General features: G+C 42.2%; 1 protein-coding gene across 2 annotated transcripts in view; it reads left to right on the top strand.

The window, feature by feature from the left end:
• SAE1 (SUMO1 activating enzyme subunit 1) overlaps positions 1 to 20,863 on the top strand; it is an 803,581-nt gene that overhangs the window by 515,493 nt on the left and 267,225 nt on the right. For both annotated transcript variants that reach the window (XM_044090079.1, XM_044090150.1), the window contains exons 5-6: positions 8,030 to 8,129; positions 19,548 to 19,653. In XM_044090079.1, coding sequence (XP_043946014.1) covers positions 8,030 to 8,129; positions 19,548 to 19,653 — 206 coding nt within the window. The remainder of the gene's footprint in view (positions 1 to 8,029; positions 8,130 to 19,547; positions 19,654 to 20,863) is intronic.

Here is a 20,863-nt window from a genome sequence, read left to right as displayed (position 1 = left end):
ACTTCTTTTTTTGTTGAGTTTAATAAATTTCATGTTAGATTTGATGCTGAAGGTGAGTTGTACTGTTGGGAGTATTGCTAACGGCTTAGAAACTCTGCAGGCAGGGGTGCTGGAAGCTGTTGAAGACTGGAGGTTGCGGAGGGCAAGAGGGGCACTTAGTGATTTAAAAAGGACAAATTTTTCAAAGGTATTGTCTGCCATTACAGGCGCATCAGCGTGATGCAAGCTAAGTTTCATTAATGATAATTGCACATACATTTCTTACAAAATTAAAGATGAAGCCAACCTGTGTTGATATTAGTTGGTATGTGTTTAAAGACGCAATGGCAGCACTGTTAAATCAAGCATGCCATTCTGAAGTACAGTACCCTTTTTTGTACAATTTATCAGTGGAGAGGAATTAGCTGACAAAAGTACTTGATGCAGTACTTGACCTGGTTAGAGAAAACTGCTATAGCTTTGTAAGCGGGGATGCAACGGATCTATTTCTGACCATAGTACTGACAGCATGCCATACACTTTATATTGTGCAGCTGTAAATATGCAAGCTGTAGTACTGCTAAAGCTTGTGTATTTTCTACTTCATAATAAAGTTTACAGTGGGCTGCCAGGACTGTGGTCAGAAATAGACAGAGTCTCATCTTATATTTTACTTGGCATGCAGTAACAAAAGTGGGGGAAAATGCATACTTTATGTTGGAAATAAAGGATTACTCTTAAAGGGAACTCCACATAAACCCTGCAAATCTCTTTTTGCGCGGTCTTGCTCAGCGTCGGGCAGCTGGGGTATACTATTCCTGGCTCCACAAAGTCTGTGCTGCAAATTTTCCCTTAGAAGTAGGCAAGCCTCAACTCAAGTGCTTCAAATCAACTGCTCTTATTGCAGCACTTGCATAACCCAAATCAGCACTTGTCCAAATCTCTTAGACACACTATTATTTTCCAAATCTCCTAGACAGCACTGTTATAATACAGCATAAGACCCTCGATTGTCCGCAAGACAAGTGAAACTCACTCTTCCAAGCATGTCCAGAGGTCAACTTCAGGTGTACTCTCCAGTTCATTTGGTGGAATTGGGCATCCTGAGGCAATGTCACAACTGCCTCATGTATACAGACAACCCTCTCCTCTTACCTCTAGACACAAACACTTGTGAGAGATGCAAATACAGAGCCAGACTGGAGGTTAAGCATTCTCAACCCATGGCTGTAACAGACAGTCAAGAGGAGAAGAGACACACCAGCATCACACCACCAGTCACACATGGATCTACAAAACAAGCACCGGCAAAGCATACACATAAATACACAAAAACATATTCGGAGGCACTAGGTACCAATCTGAAAAAGAAACCAGGCCCTCCAAAGCAGACAAGCAAGCAACCTGCACCTCCAAACATAAGCCAGAAAACACATAATTCACCTCAGCAGTGTGCCTCACGACAGCCCCTAAGGCAAAACACCATACCCAATACGCTAGTAATAGGAGACTCTATAGTAAGGTACCAGATGTTCCACTCACCAGGCTGAACAAGGAGAAGGTTACTGACAGCTGCCTGTCAGGTGCTAGGATCCGACACATAACGCAGGCACTTAGGTCACTCCAGAACAAGTATGATGCTGTCATTGTACATGTTGGTGTGAATGATCTAAGACGTACCTCCCTGGACTATATGAAAAGAGACATTGAGGAGCTCTCTGATCATGTAGCCCAAGCTGGTATGACCCTGACCTTGAGTAGCATACTACCTTCATCTAGAATGATACCACAATACAAAGACAAAATGATCAATTTCAGCAATTGGCTAAGCTTCTGGTGTCATTCTAAGGGGATCCAGTGTCTGTCTGCCTGGGATGACATGATAGACAAGCCTCGCTGTTTCGCCAGAGATGGTTTGCACCTGTCACCCCTAGGCTTTCGAATGCTGGCCAAGGCTCTTGCCATCCCCATAGTGCCTTTTTTAGGCAAGGCTCAAAGGAAAAACCAACCACTGTAACCAGCACAGGTAACCAAAAACTAAGGGTAATGCTACTCAACGGCAGAAGTCTCAACCTCAAAATACACGCACATGAGGCACTCCTCAGTATGGAGAAAATCAATGTTTGTGCAGTGACGGAAACCTGGTTCAAGGCTCCAGAGAGCACCCCAGCACTACCAGGTTACAATTCATATCATACCTTCCAGCCTCAGTTACCGGATCGCAGTACAAAGGGTGGAGGTGTATCCATATTCATCAAGGATACCCACATCTCCAGGTTAGTGGCACAGCATGATGCCCCAGAGATCATCCATGCACAACTTTCAGCAGGCAAAACCACATTTCAAGTCGTAGCCTGTTATAGATCACGCACCATGTCCCAAGATGCTCACTCAGCATTCCTTGAGGCATTGGAAAGTATACAGGTCCTACCCAGCACCATACTTTTGGGTGATTTCAACTACCCTGGTGTAGACTGGGCGAACTACTGAAGTTCTAACTCCTGTGCCCAGCGGTTCATAGAATTTATAAATTCAAATGCCATTGAACAACTGGTATGTTCTCCCACTAGAGGGGGACAACATATTGGATTTAGTCATCACAAATATGGGCGCCCATTGTACCACACCCGTTATCACTCCCTCTCTCTGGTCAGATCAGACCACAAACTGATAACCCTGGACATCCTCACCCCTCCACCTCCCCCAGTCAAAGAAACCATAGTAAAAAACCTTTCCACAACAAACTTCAAACTACTTGCGTCAGAACTGGAAAGCTTCACTATTCCCTTGCAGAAGGATAATGATATCCAGGATGCAGAATCCTACACCAAGGCACTTTATATACATCTTCAGGATTGCATGGACTGTGCTATCCCAAATAAAACCAAGACTCCTTCCTCAAGCAAGAAGAAACCAGTCTGGTGGACCCTAGCCATAAGCAAATTATACAATAAAAGGAGGAGACTTGTACAAAAAAAGGCCAAATCTCAAGTAGAAAAATCATCCCTGATTAGCATTAGTAAGAAATTGAGGGCCCTCATCAAGTCAACTAAAGCCAATTTCAAAAAGAAAGTTGCCAAGGATAACCATAAGGCCTTCTATGGTTACATCAAAAACCTAAATGGCAACGCTCAGGTCTGTTCTGAGCTCTTACAAAATGGAACAAAATACACTGACCCCACTGACCTTGCCAACATCTTGGCTGACAGGTTCAGTGCAAATCCCCCCCCCCCCCCCACTACCACCACCTACAGGGCCTATTATTCCAGGGGATTGTGTAACTCCAATTATTACTGATACGTTGGTTAATAAGGCTCTATCTAAAGCTAAAAACACTGCCTCCGTAGGACCAGATGGTGTCCCGGGCTGTGTCATATGCGAGCTCCAAAATGAATTAACCCCACATCTGAATACCCTGTTCAGTCTCAGCCTCTCGACAGGATATGTACGCATAGAATGGACACAGCAACGGTGGTTCCGCTGCACAAGGTTGAGCCCACAACCGACCCTGGGAACTACCGACCAATAAGCCTGACCAGTCTGATCTGTAAGGCAATGGAGCGAATCATTATGGAACTCATAAATGGAGAGATTGGGAACCTCCAAACACTTGACCCCACACAGTTTGGCTTCATCAAGGGCAGATTATGCCTCCTGAACCTGTTGGACTTCTTTGAGACAGTTACTCAGGCTATAGATAAGGGAAAGTAGGTGCATACGGCTTACCTTGACCTTGCTAAAGCATTTGACACTATTCCCTATTCGGATATTATTGATAAACTCGCCAACCTGGGCATAAACCCTTACGTCACAAGATGGATCGCAAACTGCCTTTCAGACAGATCCCACAAAGTAAGAGTAGTGGGATCTATGTCCGAATCCAGACCAGTAATGAGCGGTGTGCCTCAGGGCTCTGTCCTGGGGCCCCTCCTGTTTGGCATATACTTCTCAGAAGTACAGGCAAGCACTGAAGGGCTGTGGCTGACCAAGTTTGCGGACGACTGCAAACTGGGTGCTATAATAGAGTCTCCGGCCGACATGGATATCCTCCAGAAGGGCCTTAATGCGACTGATGCATGGTGTCAAAGCCATGGTCTCAAGCTAAATGCTAAAAAATGCGTAGTAATCCCCTTTGGAAAAAACAGAGTACCCGCGAACTACCACATAGGAGGTAACCCCCTGAAATCTGAAGAAGTAATAAGGGATCTAGGGACCCAAGTAGATAGTCAGCTTTCCTTTGATAACCATGTTGCCAAGGTGGTTAGAAAATCCTTCTACGTTACCCATCTGATCACGAAAGGGTTCGCATCAAGATCTAAGGATGTAGTGGTACCCCTCTACTCTTCCCTCATCAGACCCATTATTGAGTACAATGCACCAATTGGAATGTACCTGGCTAGGCATCTCCAGCAGCTGGATAGACCACAGGGGTACCTCACTAAGAGGATTACTGGCCTCAAACAGTTGGCCCTATGCAGCACGATTGAAAAAACTAAGGCTTTTCTCTGTTGCATACCGCCTTCTCAGAGGCGATCTCTGTCTAACATACAGAGCCATGTCCAACCCAGAACTGTTGAACATGCTCCATCTTAGCAAAACCAAATCTACTTGAGCTACACGCTCTAGGGATATAAACCTCAACACAACAATGAGTAGAACATGCTGGAGGGATAGATTCCCTTCGCAAAGACTTCCCTTGCTATGGAACAAGGTCCTGATCTACATAAGACAGAGCCCCTCACTATCACTCTTCAAGAGGAACCTTGATGAGTGGATGGGTAACAGAAAGTTCACACCATGGATCATACCAATAGCTCTGCTAGGTAGGGGCCAAGGGTACTAGCTGCTAGATCAAGGGCCTAGGGAACTAACCAAAGGGGCGGTGAATACCGCACAACGTGGCTGGGCTAATATATGCCTTCAGGCAGGTAGCCCAGTACCTACCTATGAACCTATAGTTTAGTTGGAAAGCTTACAAACCAAGGTTTGCCATCTAGTATCAGGTAGCATGGGGGTAGAGCACAGAAACTGAGTAAGGAAAATGTACATTTGTCAAGCGATCCCTTCAGTAGTTTCACTGAGTATGCTCAAACACTAAAATTAAATATTTCCCCCCAGCAATCCCTTTTGTGGTATGTCCAAGTATGCAGAAACACCAAAATAAAACATTTCACCAAGTGATCCCTTCTGTGGTATGTCCAAGTATGCACAAGCACCGAAATGAAACATTTCCTCAAGTGATCCCTTCTGTGGTATGTCCAAGTATGCACAAGCACCGAAATGAAACGTTTCCCCAAGTGATCCCTTCAGTACTTTCACAAAGTATGCTTATCTTAGGTTAACATCCAGTCCCTGTGACACTGGATATTACCATAAAGAAGGTGCTGCTTTAAAAGCCTTAATAAATTTTTATTATTATCTGATAATGACATCAGCCTTCAAGGGATGCTCAAGTTCTATTAATGTCACAGCGGGCCTAGAATAAAGCAAGGGCACTGTTTTTCAACGGTAGGGTAGTAATTAGTAAACAAAGGGCAAACATATGCCATCAGTTGTCCATAGATAAGCTGCAGCTCAAAAAAATATGGTTTGGTCATATTTATGGTTAGAACAGTGGGCTATATTTTACTTCACTGGCTCACACGGAGTTTCACACAGTAGTGGGCGTGGCGCAGATGATTGACGAGTGAACCTGCATATAAAATGAGGCATGATTGACATGCCATTCATATTAGCCGGCGACATCATGCATACCATTCATGTCATTAAGGTTCCTTTCTAGGTACTGGTGAATAGTTTAGCTAGATAACGATTTTCCCAAAGCAATGAGTCAGGGCAATGACCATCAAATCTGGAGCAGATTCTATAGTAACTTGAGTTTGTGTGATATTTTGTGGTATGTCTTTATAAAAGACTGGGATTTCAGTATGCAGTGCAGAATTTTGAAGGTTAGAAGTAATACTGAAAAGGTTTAGAAGCCTGAGTTAACGGGAAGTAGAGCTAATCCAGCATTTGACTTTCCTCCTGATTGTAGAATATGAAACACAAGGTGCCCTATTTTGCATTATTATGTCTTGTAGTCCTTGCAGAATTCATCTTCATTGATCACACCAAACAACTGCAGTTCACCAAATGAAAAATGAAATTTTATAAGTAGTCCACCAAGCTGCCGTTTCTGATTTGTGTTTAGGGGAGTTGACGAATCATGTCTCCCATATCTCTAGGTTGCAGCTACGTTCTCACACCCTTGCTGTTATACAGCAGTATTGTTATCACTGAATCTCTGTAGAAGGAAAACAGTTTGCAGCAGTCTTGCCGCTCTTTCTGTTTTCAACAAAACAGTCTCATCTCCAGTTTTGACTGCAAAAAATTTATGTTTGGCAACCCAGGCTTATGGAACCGTTGGACACCTGCAAAGATGTTCACAGCACAGTAGTGCACACACCATAAATGTTGAAATATTCTTTGTGCCTTGAGTACATCAAAATAATGTGTAGAGGCTCGCAGACTTTATCCAACAAATTTGCATATCTTAAATTTTGATTCAGGCAATACATTATATTCCGCATTGATAACAAACATAAATGCAACAGCATCTGTACCTTTAATCATTAGATTCTTTGACTGAAAGCCCTTGTTGTCTCTTCTTAGAGTTTGCAGTGCATTCACAGTACACATCCCAGCAATTTCAATAAACATATCTGCTGTATTCTGTTTCTTATGTGCCAATATTGATACAGCCATTTCCATAACCTTCAACTTCTTAGAGCAAGAAATCTGGACAGTGTCATACATAATGGGGGACAAAAGACTAAAAATAGGGATACTTTTTAAATATTACTCTTACAAATCTAAAAAGTTAATAGAATAGCAGGTTTTGCATTAGCATGGATTTTCTGAAGGGTATAAAGTCTGAAACTCAAATGTCTGTCATTATATTCTGAACTCAGTCTTCAATGATTTTCCAAGGATTATCCAGAAAACCGCAATTTTATGAAAAATGAATGAAATGAAAAATGTATGAGGTAAAAATCTGAACATTCTGCAAAAATTTTGTACAGTTGAGAGGTACATAAAACTCTGTCTAGTATATTCACATCCCTCTTTATAGAACCTTTGCAGCCTATGTAATGCAAGTGGGAACCTACAGAATTTCTTTCTGGTTTCACCTGAGTCAAGTGAATTATATATATTTTTTAATTTTGAAATAATATCATCCCTTATCATTGTAAAAAGAAATGACACTTCAGTCACGCACACACACACACACACACACACACACACACACACACACACACACACACACACACACACACACACACACACACCTAAAACGGAGCAGCAAATACCTTCATAGCAAAAACGGAGCAGCAAACACCTTCACAGCTGAAATGGAACATAAAATACCTTCTAGAGCTCCCTCAGACTTTTGTGTTTAAATTCACGTTAATTACGTTAGTGCATGAAGCACGCATGCCAGGTCCTCCTTAAAGAAACCTCCATGGAGTTGCAGGTCTTGTAGAGAATTTTAACCTTTTTTTTAAAGGTGAGAATTGAGGCTCTGTGTCATGTGATCAATTTCAGCATTTAAATGAGTTTGCAATGTTTTGACGTTCAGTCAGAAGCATCCTTGTAGACAAAAGTGCTTGCTAAATAATTTTTTTTTAGGTTGTTTTATTTTTATTTTATTTTGTCAAGTTCAACTTTGCTTGTAGCTCCATCATTTGTTTGTGTTGGTTTAGTTTAGTGTACACAATCTAATTTTGTCAAGTTCAACTTTGCTTGTAGTTCCATCATTTGTTTATGTTGCTTTAGTTTAGTGTACATGATCTACTCGTTGAAAGTGATGTAATGCATTATCTCACATTTTTGAAATCACAGTAGACTGAAATCTGAGCCAGTCTTCTGTGGATTTGCAAGTGCAGAAAATTTGACTCCGTAAACGGGTGTATGTACATAATACTTTCAAGATGTTTTGTGTAAGCAGCACTTTTAGTCAGTCACTAAAATGCTTGATGTAGTATTCAGTCTTGAATTCATTCTCTTGCAGAGAAAAGCCTAAAGTGACAAAAGTGGGTCAGGGTGTTGAAGATGGACCCGAAGCTAAAAAAGCTAAAATGGAACCCAGTGAAACTGTATTGGTGAAAAAGGTAAGCTCTGATTTTGAGAACCAGTGGTAGCTTGAATACTGAAAGGACTTGATTTTGTTGAGCATGTTGGCTCACCAGTCTTTTTATTCCCCATGAAATGCTGTGATCACCTCTGTCTGTACCATCTGATCTGGGTAGTCACTTCTGTCTTCTGTTGTTCTTCCTCATTTTCAGCAGTAACAGAGCTCAATCTGCTTACCTTTGACATCTTTTTGAAAGAAAAAAAGTTTTGTTAATGCTTTTTCTCACTCTGTTGGACATTTACTACTTGGTGAGTGCAAGGAAACAAATCTCTGCAGGCAGGTTAGTAACCTTTTTTTAGGTCATCAGCATGCTGTTTCTCCTGCATTTGCATTTAACAGTGTTGGTGAAAAATGTATGCAGATCATCCTTGAGAATGATCAGAAAGTTAAAAAAATGTTGCAGGTCTTCTGAACCTTTAGCCTCTTCTGAAATGATGTGCAGTCTGCTTCTCAAGTTTTAGTTCACTAGCACTGTATCTCTTCTTGCGGTTTCCACTTGTTCACTTCTTCATCCTGTTTGTCAGTTGTTGATTTTAATGAATGACTCTTCTGATGGATCCATGCTGTCACATTAGAATTTTCCTCTGTTAGCTTTACTTTGGTTCCAAAAGTTCCAAAGTCCAGTTCGTTTCTGTTGACCCAATTCCCATTCGGTCGAGAATCCCCTAACCAAGGCACCTTTGCTACCTACAGTCTGTTTTCTTCTCTTACAGTTATCAGGAAGCCTTTTGTTCCCCTAGAAGAAGATCTGTTTCATGTTATTGTATTTTCTTGCCTTGTATTTCCTTGTAGTGGCATGAACTGGTGTAGTCTGTCAAGAGCAACATGCAGTTTTTTTAAAGCATTTGGTGGTGTTTTTACACATCTTTATAAAATGTCCTTTTCTAGCATACATTTTGCAGGCTTGATTAAGAGATAGGCTAGATCACGTGTTATGCTTATAGACTCAGTACTTGCAAACCTGAATTTTGGCATTGTGATATTTTATCAGTCCTCTATCTTGAAATGTTGCTTCATTAGTGTAAATTGCCTCATGGCTTTCTCTTTCACGTCTATTTCTTTTGTAATACATTCTACCTGTATTTCTTATTTTGACACATTTTATTTCATACATTCTTTCATCATTAGCACTTTTAACTGTGCAACAAAAAATTCAATTCCTGCACATACATCCACAATTTGATATGGTCATTTTTATTTATTTTTAATAGCCTACCCATTGTTTCAGGGAATCAGACTCCCTCACCCAAACTTTTGTTCTTTTTCAGTTCCGCAGAAGGGGTTATGTAACCAACAAATGTCTAATGAATTGCAAGTTCTTTTCAGGCTGGCAGTAATTACTGATTTTAACTCATACTGCTCTTTTGCCTTGTTTTTCAAGGAAAGTAATAGAGTTAAATACTTTTATGGCTTTTCCTTAGCAGCATGTGCACTGAACATTTTTCAGCTAATCCATTTACGATGAGAAATAAATCAACTTTCTGGATCCACACCTTAATTTTTCAGCCAGATTTTCTTCTTGCACCAGAAATATTCCAAGAGAGTACAGCAAAGCCATTTTTCCTTGGAGAATTGTGCTACTTCGGGTCTAATCACAGAAACAAACAAAGCTCAGAATGTTGGTACTACAAAGCCTACTCCTCCTTTTCATGAAAATTCATTTTTGCATACCATGGATATGCAGGAATGTTTCTGTACATGTATCCCTGTAGAGAGCTGATGGACATTATCATTTTGTTTAGAGACTTTCAAATTTCACTTCAACACCTTACATTTTAGTGTTTCAGCTATGTTTAGGGTTTTCACAAAACACTTCTGAACGTGTTGGAGATTCATAGTTTTCCATGTGAGGATGGTTGCCTGTTCCATAATGAGACACTATGTGATTTTTTTGGAATTATTCTTATTTTTCTCTTTCATTGTTTCTGTCTGGCCAGGATTACCCCTGTTCTGTCTTCTGAAATAAATATAAACTGCTCTGTGTTATTCTTTGATTCTTCGTAGCAGTCTGTTTACCCAGCAAGAAACTGTAATCATCCTGTCAGTCTGAGATCTAAGATGGAAGATACGTAGATAATTCTGTAGTGTCCCCGTTTTTTTCCCCAGAAAGGATCATCCTTTAGGAGCCTAAAGTCTACTTCTTATATCGGACAGCAGTATGTCATGTCTGTCAGTAGGTAAATTTTATCCATCTTAGCACGCTTGCTGGTCTTCCGTATTGCCTTTGCTATATATAGCTATTAAGAAATTCCTTTTAAGGCATTCTAAATCTCCAAGATATCCACTTCTATTTAGGATATAAACAGTAGGACTGAGAAAGTTTTTCTTTATTTAACCGAGTCTGTATATATTGCAGAGTTAATATTTTGGAAGACTGTTTTGGTGACAGTTGCTTCATGCATAAAAAATTGAGAATTTTAGGCCTTGATGGGCAAAGAAATTTATGCAGTCAGTTTGCTAAACATTGCAGACTAATTATCCAGTCTTGATGTGCCTCTATTTCAAAATGCATTGAAGTATCTTATTGTAGACATTTTAGTAGTGGAACAGATGAAAAGAAGAACATAAAAAAATTGTACATATAAAGTTAGTTAACTGGTAAAGATCATCTGAAAAACAAATATTTTTAGGACTGTTTTGAAAGTGGCCATATAAGTGCACTCTTATGGCTGCCAAGCCAATGAATTCTGCAAGACTGACACTTGCTACAGATATAAGGGCAGAAGTCCAGGGTATCCTGGAAACCAGGCACAGCTCCTTATCAGCCGAGCATAAAGGAAGTACAAGTTAATTAGGTCTCAGTAGCTTTTTTCGATGCACCCCAAATTGTGTTGACAAGGTATGTTAGCGGTAGTGCTGTTTATAGTAATCCTGATGCCACAGGTGCCTAGTGCTGCTGATACAAAAAATCCATCAGAACATTGTCTGCACCATTCAGAGGTGTGCAATTTTGGTGTCTGGAAGCCTACGGTATAAGGTGCTGCAGAAGGTCAAGCAGGACGAAACCAGTGCATTTATAACAATAGCAAGATCTCCAGAGGAATGAAGTTGTTTGGCTTGGGTGGTGCAGAGGTTCTATGTCTGCTGGTACCTCTTTCTTTAGTGGTAGTAGGTTGTCAAAAAGGGTGACCGGATTGCTCACACAACTCAGACTTCAGTTTATTTTCATGTCATGAAGAACTGTGGATGAAAAGAAGAGAAGCTGCAGCAAACCTGACAGTGGCAGGCAGAGCTACTACCTCATTTATCTCCGTTTGTCTGGTAGTTATTTATTGGAAAACTGTACAGCTAGCATTCTTCAAAGTATCAAGCGCAGTCACTTCATCCTTAGAAGAAAAGAAGTATATCTGGGTGCCATATATATATAAAAGTAATGGCCTAGGCCCCTTCTTTTAATGATGTCCTCTAGTGGCACAATGAAAACCAGCAGGCAGTCTGTATTGTAGAGGGCACTTCAGTGAGGTGCTAATTCAAGAAACTGCTCTTTTTTAATTTCTCCAGGCTTTTGGGTTTCTCATACCGTGACAGGAATGGACCCCATTCCTAAGTCAAAGTATGATTAAAGTTCATGACGTCAGTATTGTTTCAATCTTTGGTGTTAGCCAGAAGTACTCTTCGCAGCACCTGCAGTGTGCCCAGTAATGACTAGGGGTGAATCAAGACTGAAAACAGGGACATACCTCCAAAAATTGAGACATCCTGTGTAGGGATAATTCGGATATGAAAATAGGAATGTTCCTCCAGAATAGGGACAATTGATAGGTCTGAGGATGCCACTTACGGTCAGTACAGGACACGAGTGAGAAGGCATGGAGAGCTTCTAGCCTAATTTGGTCATCTTTGCCTACAAAGTATTGAGTGAAAACTGCACATTCATGAGTAGAAACAGCTTTTCATTAACTGAGACAGACTGGGCTGTACATTGTGTCAGTAATGTGAAGAAGCATAGGTAATTGACTCATTGCTAAGGAAGGCACGCCAGACATCATCATTGCCTTCTTGGCTGCAGTGCCTAGCTAGTAAAAAGAATAATATTTATCTGTTTTGAGTTTGCCTTTCAGCAGGTCAGTCCACTACCATTTGCTCTCTAAAGTCTACTTGCACCTCGAGTGCTGCAAAGTTCATGGTAGTACTGATCTTCACATAGCATAGTTGATGCAGAACATACATGAGTTGTTGCTAAGTAAATTATTAGTTAGTAGTCCTGTTACAGACTGCCATGAGTTCTTCAAGATAAGTGACACATTATGGGGAAATGTTCCATAACATGTAAAATTGCACTTCATGGTCATTTGATGTTACTGGGGAACTCGAGGGTGAAGTGTATCAGGGTAGTGGGCTGATTGAGGAAGTGGCTTTGTCTTTCAGATTCATATCGACCATACTCAGCTGGAACAGCAAGTCAAGATCAAGTCCTCTGAAATAAGTTGCAAGGTTTTCCATTATAACACCTTGAACAAACTCAAAACCTCCATTATGTAGAGGAGGTCTAGTGGGACAGCCACAGTCCTTTTATTGACCCAGATGTTGGAGTCTTTCAGACTGGCAATTAGGATGACTTAGCATTGATGCACCAAGGAAATCTGTACTTTGGTTTTGTACTTATGACCTTCTAAGATGAGGTCATAAGACTTGCTAGGCTCCATTGCAGACTACTGTGCTTGTTCCACCAGTGCCTGCTCTAGATAGCTGTGTAATGGAAATGTTATCAAGAACTTATTTTGCCAGTGTCATTCTAAAGTTCTTATCTTGCCTGGTTTCCATGCTTAATACAAGGCCTACATCCTGTATGAAGTCCAATTTGGTTCTTCAGTCCTGCAGAGTATAATGCTTCAGACATTCCACCTACGCTGAGGAGCAGGTGATACACTGTTTGGTACTTCATGCCAGCAACAGTGGTCTTGTTTGATAACCCGCCAATACACTGTTTGTGCTGCACAACTTTCCTTTATTCCTGCATCTGCTTGGACTTTATGTAGCTGCCCATGTAAAAGTGTCTGTCTTCCTAATTCCATTTCCCATGCTTTGGTCCTCGCTCTCCCCTAGATATGCCATGGGTGTATCAGTTACTGATTTTGCATGATTATGTGTTGTTCGTAGCTAATCCATAACCTGTAATAGACAAGAGACATGAACTGTCCTTTTCATTTGCATTTCTGATATGGTTATTCATAGATGTAATAGTACTGGAAAACACTGAATTAAAAAAAAAATCATTGGAGACCATATCTAGTAACTTGCAGCTAAGGAATGAAAGTCATACTTTAGTAACACTGAATGAAAGACTTCAGACTGTGAATATCTCATAGAGCAACTAGGCTTGTAGATGATGTCCAACTCGAGGGGCTTGAATGAAACTTTCTTCACCAAAATTGTTGTAGGTGAGAAGACAGTTGATTGATAGCATTTATTTTTATTTCTTAACTTCCTATCCTGAACACATGCAGCCTTTATAACTTACAAGCCTTTTGTACTTTTCTGCCAGTGAGTGTGTCAGTGTCATTTTGAAGATGTCCTTCAGGGATGCATCTGCAGTCCTAACAAATGGGTTGTCCTGTCGTCAGGCAGCCCTTCGGTCGGCCGGATTCCAAAGTCTGGGTCTGGCCTCGGCTGGTGTCGCACTTCACCCGACATCATCTCTGCTGGTCTTCGGGTATAAAGGCATCAGCCGACGCCATTTTCCTCAGTCTTTCTTGCCGCGTGGCGCCCGAAGCAGAAGCTGTTCGCAAGTGCCGGTCGGTCAGATCCAGAGATTACTACTACCGAATACTACTTCGAAGACTTCTAAAAGCTAAGTACCCCGTTGGGGACTCTTTCTTGCCTCAGCCGATGTCAGAAAAAGTGAATAACTGTTTAACTTGTGGGAAACAAATACCTCATAAAGATTTCCACTCTTACTGCTTACCTTGTTTAGGCCCAGACCACGACGTAGCAGCCTGTTTAGCCTGTGCTTCCTTCAACCGACGAACGCTTAGGCGTCGGTCGGAGTTTGCGGAACAGTTTTTCGGCTCAGATTTTGCGTACATTATGCCGTCGGATCCTCCGACTTCTCAAATTGTTAAGAAACGCAAAGAAAAAGACCGACACTCGCGGTCCATGGTTTCGGCCGAAACCACGGTTAAGCAAACCGCGAGTGTCTCGGTTTCGGCCGAAACCGAGCAAACCGGTCAATCTTCAGCCGAATCCATGACTACTACCGAGGCTCCTGCTACCCTAGTTGAATCGGCCTCTGAAGTTTTGCCTATTAATGTGGTTCCTCTAGAATTATCGGACACCATCCCTTTGGATGTCTCTACCCCAGCACGTGGTGCTGCTAGGCCTCCTGCAGCCATGTCTATAAAGGCCTTTGCCAGGGCTAAAGCAGCCAAATCTGCTAAATCTGTGCCTGTTAAGCCCCCCTCACACAGGCCCAGTTCCAGTTCTCAAATGCTTACTCTGGCAGAGGATCTCATCTCTTTAATAAGGGGATCCCAATCTCACCCAGACAGGGCCTCTCAGCCTCCAGAAAAGAGACCTAGAGCAGAGTCCCCTGAGCCAGTGTCCTCAGATGACTCTTCTGATGATTCAGACAATACAGACCATCCAGAGGCTCCTTTTTCTACTTATGAAGATTCCGATGCTGAAGAATCTATCCCTTCTGCCTCTCCACCAGAGGAATTTTCCTTTGGGGAAACCTTACATGCCATGAGAGAGCAATTCCAATGGCAGGGACAAGATTTCTCTGATTCAAGAAAAAGGCTTAGGACCTTTCTACATTTACCGCAACATAGGCCCTTAGCTATACCTCAGTTCTTCCTGTTGTGGATGATGCATTTAATGATGTTTGCACTGCTCCTGATACTTTACCTCCTGCCCCTGCCAAGCCCGATAGGTTTTACAGGGTCCCGGACACTCATCACCACCTATACAAGGCTCCCCTTGCAGATCCTGAGACTATCTCCCAGGGGCCTAAGGCAGTAGCTTTGACCTCAGCAAAAAACCCTCTCCCTTCTGAAAGGGAATCCAGGTCCTTAGAGAGATGGGGTAAAAAAGTTTACACCTCTGCTACTCTCTCAGCTAGAGCTTTGAACTGTCAGTTTCATATGATCCAATACCAAGAGTTTATGCTTGATCAGTTAACTAAGAAACTGTCCTCTGATGATTCCTTAGATAAGAAATATGTTTTAGAAATGGTGAATAACATTCAGCAGGTTAGTAACCATTCCTTAAAATGTGGCTATGATGCACTGGAGGCTTCATTTAGATCAGCCATGACTGGCACAGTTATAAGAAGGCATGCATGGTTGAAAGAACAGGTCTTGCCGCATCATGTTAAAGCAAAGCTATTAGATGCTCCTATGGATAAGGTCAGTCTATTTGGTTCTCCTGCCCAGCAAGTAATGAAGAAAATGGAAGAGAAGGCAAAATCTGTACAAACAGTTAAAGATTTCTTACAGGTTCAGCCCCCAAGGTTTAGCAGGAACTGGCCTTCCAAACATTGGTCCTTTCCAGACTCCTCTAAACCTCAGAGAGGCAGGAATAGACGTTCCAGAGGCAGAAATCAATCCAGAGGAGGTGCCTACAGAGGACGCCAGTGGCAAGGCAATAACCAACGAGGCACAGACACAACCACTGCCACTGCAACAGGACAATCACAGTGACTTGGCTCTGACACCGCCTACCAGGGAACAAATAGCAGCACCCTTAGGCGGAAAGTTAGCCTTATTTTCAAAAATTGGCACTATATCACAAGAGACAAGTGGATTTTGCAAACTATAGACCAAGGCTACAGGTTTCATTTCCACACCTTACCAGTAAAAGAGGAATGCCAAACGTACCTCCAAATCAAAAACAGAAGCTCTAAAACAGATAGCTCAATTAACAAAGATGAGAGCTGTGGAAAGGGTACCACCTACAGAACAGGGCAAAGGATTCTACTCCAGACTTTTCCTAGTACCAAGAAAAGAGAAAAGTTGGAGACCTATTCTCGACCTGTCCGCTTAAACACATTCATCATTGTTCCAAAATTCAAAATGCTGACCCTACAGCAACTTCTTCCCATGCTGGGCAAGGAGTGTTGGCTGGTAACTCTAGATCTCAAGGAGGCATACCTGCACGTCCCCATACGACCAAATTGCAGAAGATACCTCAGATTTCTTGCAGGATCAGAGCACTATCAATTCTCAGCATTGCCCTTTGGCTTATCTACTGTGCCCAGAGTATTCACAAAATGCCTGGCATCAGTAATCGCTCATTGCAGGCTACAGGGAATCCAAATTTATCCATACCTGGACGACTGCCTGATACAAGCGGACAACAAAAGCAAGCTGACAAAAGACTTACAAAGAGTCATTTGCCTACTACAAGCCCTGGGATACACAGTCAATTTAAAAAAGTCAAGACTGATACCATCCCAAACAAGAACATTCTTGGGTGCAGAATTGGACACAGTAAAACAAATGGCATTCCTAACTGCAGAAAAACAAGAACAACTCCCTCTTTACTTCTTGGCATTAACAAAGCAGAACAAACTAACAGCAAGGAAAGTACTGCAGGCCTTGGGCTTCATGGCATCATGCATAATCCTGGTCCCCCATGCCAGACTGCATATGAGGAAGCTACAGTGGTACCTAAAGAATTTATGGTCTCAACACAGGCACAGCTTAGAAACCAAATACCACTAATCCCATGCCTGAAACAAGAGTTCCTATGGTGGGCTCAAGCATGCCAGTCAAACCCAGGCTTGCCCTTCCACAAATTGCAAGCAAGCCAGACCATCACAACGGACGCCTCAGACCTAGGTTGGGGGGCACACATGCTGGACAAATGCATACAAGGATTATGGACTCCAGACCAGCTGCACCTGCACATAAATCAAAAAGAAATGCTGGCAGTAAAACTAGCAATCCAGAATTTCAGACCATTCCTCACAGAAGGCCATTTAATGATAAGGACAGACAACACCACAGTCATGTGGTACATCAACAAACAGGGAGGCACTCATTCATACCCCCTATGCCGAATGACTCTGGACCTATGGAATATGGCTCTGAGCTACAACATCCAGTTACAGGCAATATTTGTACCGAAAAGAAAACATCCTAGCAGACATGCTAAGCAGAACTACCTCGGATGCTCACGAATGGATGCTACACCCGGACATCTTCAAGGCCATCACAAAGAAATGGGGAATGCCACAAATAGACCTATTCGCATCCCCACTCAATCACCAGCTCAAGAAATTCTGCACAAGGACATACCACCCACTTGCATGGAAGATGGACTCTCTATCCTTCAGTTGGAAAGGCCTGACAGCATATGCATTTCCACCTCTTCCTTTGATGCACAAGGTACTACTGAAAATCAAAGAGGAACGTCCAAGGATAATTCTGATAGCTCCAAATTGGCCAAGACAACACTGGTATCCATTGCTGAGGAGCATGTCTCGGGGGAGAATGTGGACACTACCCCTGATGCCTTTGATGTTAACTCAGAACGACTACAACATCATGCATCCAAACCTAAAAACTCTGCAACTGACTGCCTGGAACATTACAAAACAGCAACTAACCCAGATTTATCCCAAAGGGTTAAAGACATTATCCTGGAGGGCCGCAGACCTTCAACAAGAAGGAACTATGCAGGAAAATGGAAAAGGTTTGTCATTTGGAGTACTGAAAGAGGAAAAGATGTGTCAAAGATAGATATTGCTAACATCCTGGAGTACTTGGCAGAGCTTCTCCATACAGGCCTGTCCTATTCCTCCATCAAGATACATGCATCAGCTATTTCTGCAGAATACAGCTTTGATCCCCCTGTCTTCTCACATCCTCTACTCAGGCAGTTCCTCAGAGGAATCAAGAATGTAAAACCTCCTAGGAAACCACCATTACCAGCATGGGACTTGAACTTTGTGCTAGAAAAATTGACACTCCCTCCATTTGAACCAGCAGCAACAGCAGATCTTCAACACCTATCCTGGAAAACTGCTTTCCTACTGGCAATTACTTCGGCAGTACAACCCTTCCTAATCTTCCATCAAGACAGAGTGTCCATGAGAACTAATCCTACATTTATGCCTAAGGTGGTATCCAGAGTGTCTCTAAACCAGGCAATCCACCTACCTACCTTCTTTCCCAATCCACAGAACAGGGGGGAAAGACTGCTGCATACCTTGGATGTACATAGACAGTTGCGCTACTACCTGGACAGAACCAAGGACAATAGAAAAAGTGACCAGCTTCTAGTAGCTTATGCAACAGGAAGGGAAGGAAAAGCAATTTCCAAACAGACAATCTCCAACTGGATAGGAAATTGCATAAGATTCTGTTACTCCTACCATGGAAAGCAAATTCCACAGAACATAAGACCTCACTCTACAAGGGCTACAGCCATGACCACAGCTTTCTTACGAGGAGTGGCTACCAAGGACATTATTGAGGCGGCTACTTGGACCTCCGTGCATACATTTGCCAAGCATTACAACTTACCTCTATACTCTAGATCCCGAGCAGGGTTTGCCACTGCTGTATTGCAAGGGATCCTAACTACACCATAATTCTTCTTCCTCCTCCCCTAGTTTGGCTATGGTATTCTACCCATTTGTTAGGACTGCAGATGCATCCTTGAAGGACATAGTACAGTTTTGTACCTGCCATAAATGTAGATGTCCGAACAGGATAGCATCTGCAGTCAGGATTGCCCACCCTCCTTCCCCTCTGTGGTACTCCTAGGGTATCTACCCTCCTAATAGCTAGCTAGGGGGGGATCTCTTATGGTGTATTTGTTTGTATATATGTACATAGATGCTTATTTTTGTGTTTGCCTACTATTTTTTTTGGAAACATTGGCATTTACCCAAAATTTAGTTTTCCAAGAGGGCAACTGGCATCTGGGGCAAGAAACACTGAGGAAAATGGCGTCGGCTGATGCCTTTATACCCGAAGACCAGCAGAGATGACGTCGGGTGAAGTGCGACACCAGCCGAGGCCAGACCCAGACTTTGGAATCCGGCCGACCGAAGGGCTGCCTGACGACAGGACAACCCATTTGTTAGGACTGCAGATGCTATCCTGTTCGGACATCTACATTTATGGTAGGTACAAAACTGTACTGTACATGTGCTTGATTATTTTGTGTTGTCTGCTTGAGAGGCATAGTCATGGAAGTGGAATTTATTTATTTATTTTTTTTGCATTAAAGCCTTGCTTATTACTTAAAGGATGTGTGCATTTTTGTTGTTGTACATTTATTATAAGGTTTTATATTTGCCCCAAGTACATAAATCATTTTGCTGTTGTGGGTTGTTGAGACATATTGATAGTTAAATTGTGAGATGTATCAACTCTTGATGAGTTAACTTATTTTTTCGTATTACCCTTCATGTTTGGTTTAACTGTTTACCTTATTTTGACAGACTCTGAGTTTCTGCCAGTTTAAAGAAGCTCTTGAGGTGGATTGGAGGAGCGACAAAGCCAAAGCAGCACTGAAACGTACACCTGTTGATTATTTTCTGTTGCAAGGTACAAGCATTTTATTACCATTTCTGTTCCTGCATTTTCCATAGCTCATACACTATCATCATGATGTTGTTGAAGGGTTAAATGAAAAGCTTTGTATCTTCTAAGTTAAGCCTTCTTTTCAAGGATTGTAGCACATGACAGGCTTTTATGTCTTAGGCTTCAAAAGCAAAAATTCATACAGCACTGGTGCTGCATGGACATCAATCCACTTATATGCAGTTTGGCAGTTGGCATGCAGGATTAAGGAGATGTTAATGAGTTGTTTCCTGTGGTCCAGTGGTGCAAGAATTGATTCCTCAGCCCGCATTGCCTGCCTAACTTTGCTATTCTGAGCTACATAACCTGACACCACTCCCAAGCTGAGTCTGAAAATCATCTGTGGAGGTCAGTGCTCTACCCTGGAAAACAAATAGAAGTAAATAAACAAATAAAGCGCAGCTTTAGTTTTGTCACAATTTGGACATGGTAAAGCAGCTTTGAGTGAAAATTGTTTTCCTTCAAACAGTAGATCTGATGTTGTCCATTTCATTCTTCCTCAGCACTGGGTCACTGGATCCATTATCGGATCTGAACTGGCCATTCCAAAAGCATGATGCTACAAGTCTCAAGCTCCTTCCACTCCCATAATGCCCTGCATTTCCTCTAACTCCTCAGATCTTGTTTACCACCTTCCTGGCTAGACGTGATTGCACTGGTCTCGAGCTACTTTTCAGATAAGTGTTAAAAATTTTCCAGTGATTCCATGCTCTCCATTTCCTTCTAGCTTATCTTAGAGTTTATTATAACTTTTCCTTCACCTCCCCTCCCCATTCTGAATTATTTGTTGGCATTAGGGCTGTGTCTTTTGCCTCTCCGCACTCTATCCCTCCCGTATGGCCATTGGCCTACATTTCTTCCTTGCTGTCTTCTCTGTTAAAAAAAAAAAAAAAAAAAAAAAAAAAAAAAATCTTTCCCTGTATCCTTCATTTATTTATTGTTACTTTTGTGGTAGTTTGTGTGTGCGAGTGTGTGTGTGTGTGCGAGTGTGTGTGTGTGCGAGTGTGTGTGTGCGAGTGTGTGTGTGTGCGAGTGTGTGTGTGTGTGTGTGTGTGCGCAGAGTGTGTGTGTGCGCGCAGAGTGTGTGTGTGTGCGCAGAGTGTGTGTGCGCAGAGTGTGTGTGCGTGTGTGTGAGTGTGTGTGTGTGTGTGTGTGTGTGTGCGCAGTGTGTGTG

This window comes from Protopterus annectens, chromosome 1.part0, assembly GCF_019279795.1.
Source record: "Protopterus annectens isolate FY-2018-M chromosome 1.part0, PAN1.0, whole genome shotgun sequence".
Lineage (NCBI taxonomy): Eukaryota > Metazoa > Chordata > Ceratodontiformes > Protopteridae > Protopterus > Protopterus annectens.
The sequence above is the reverse complement of the archived record's forward strand: the minus strand, read 5'-3'. Positions and strand labels throughout refer to the sequence as shown.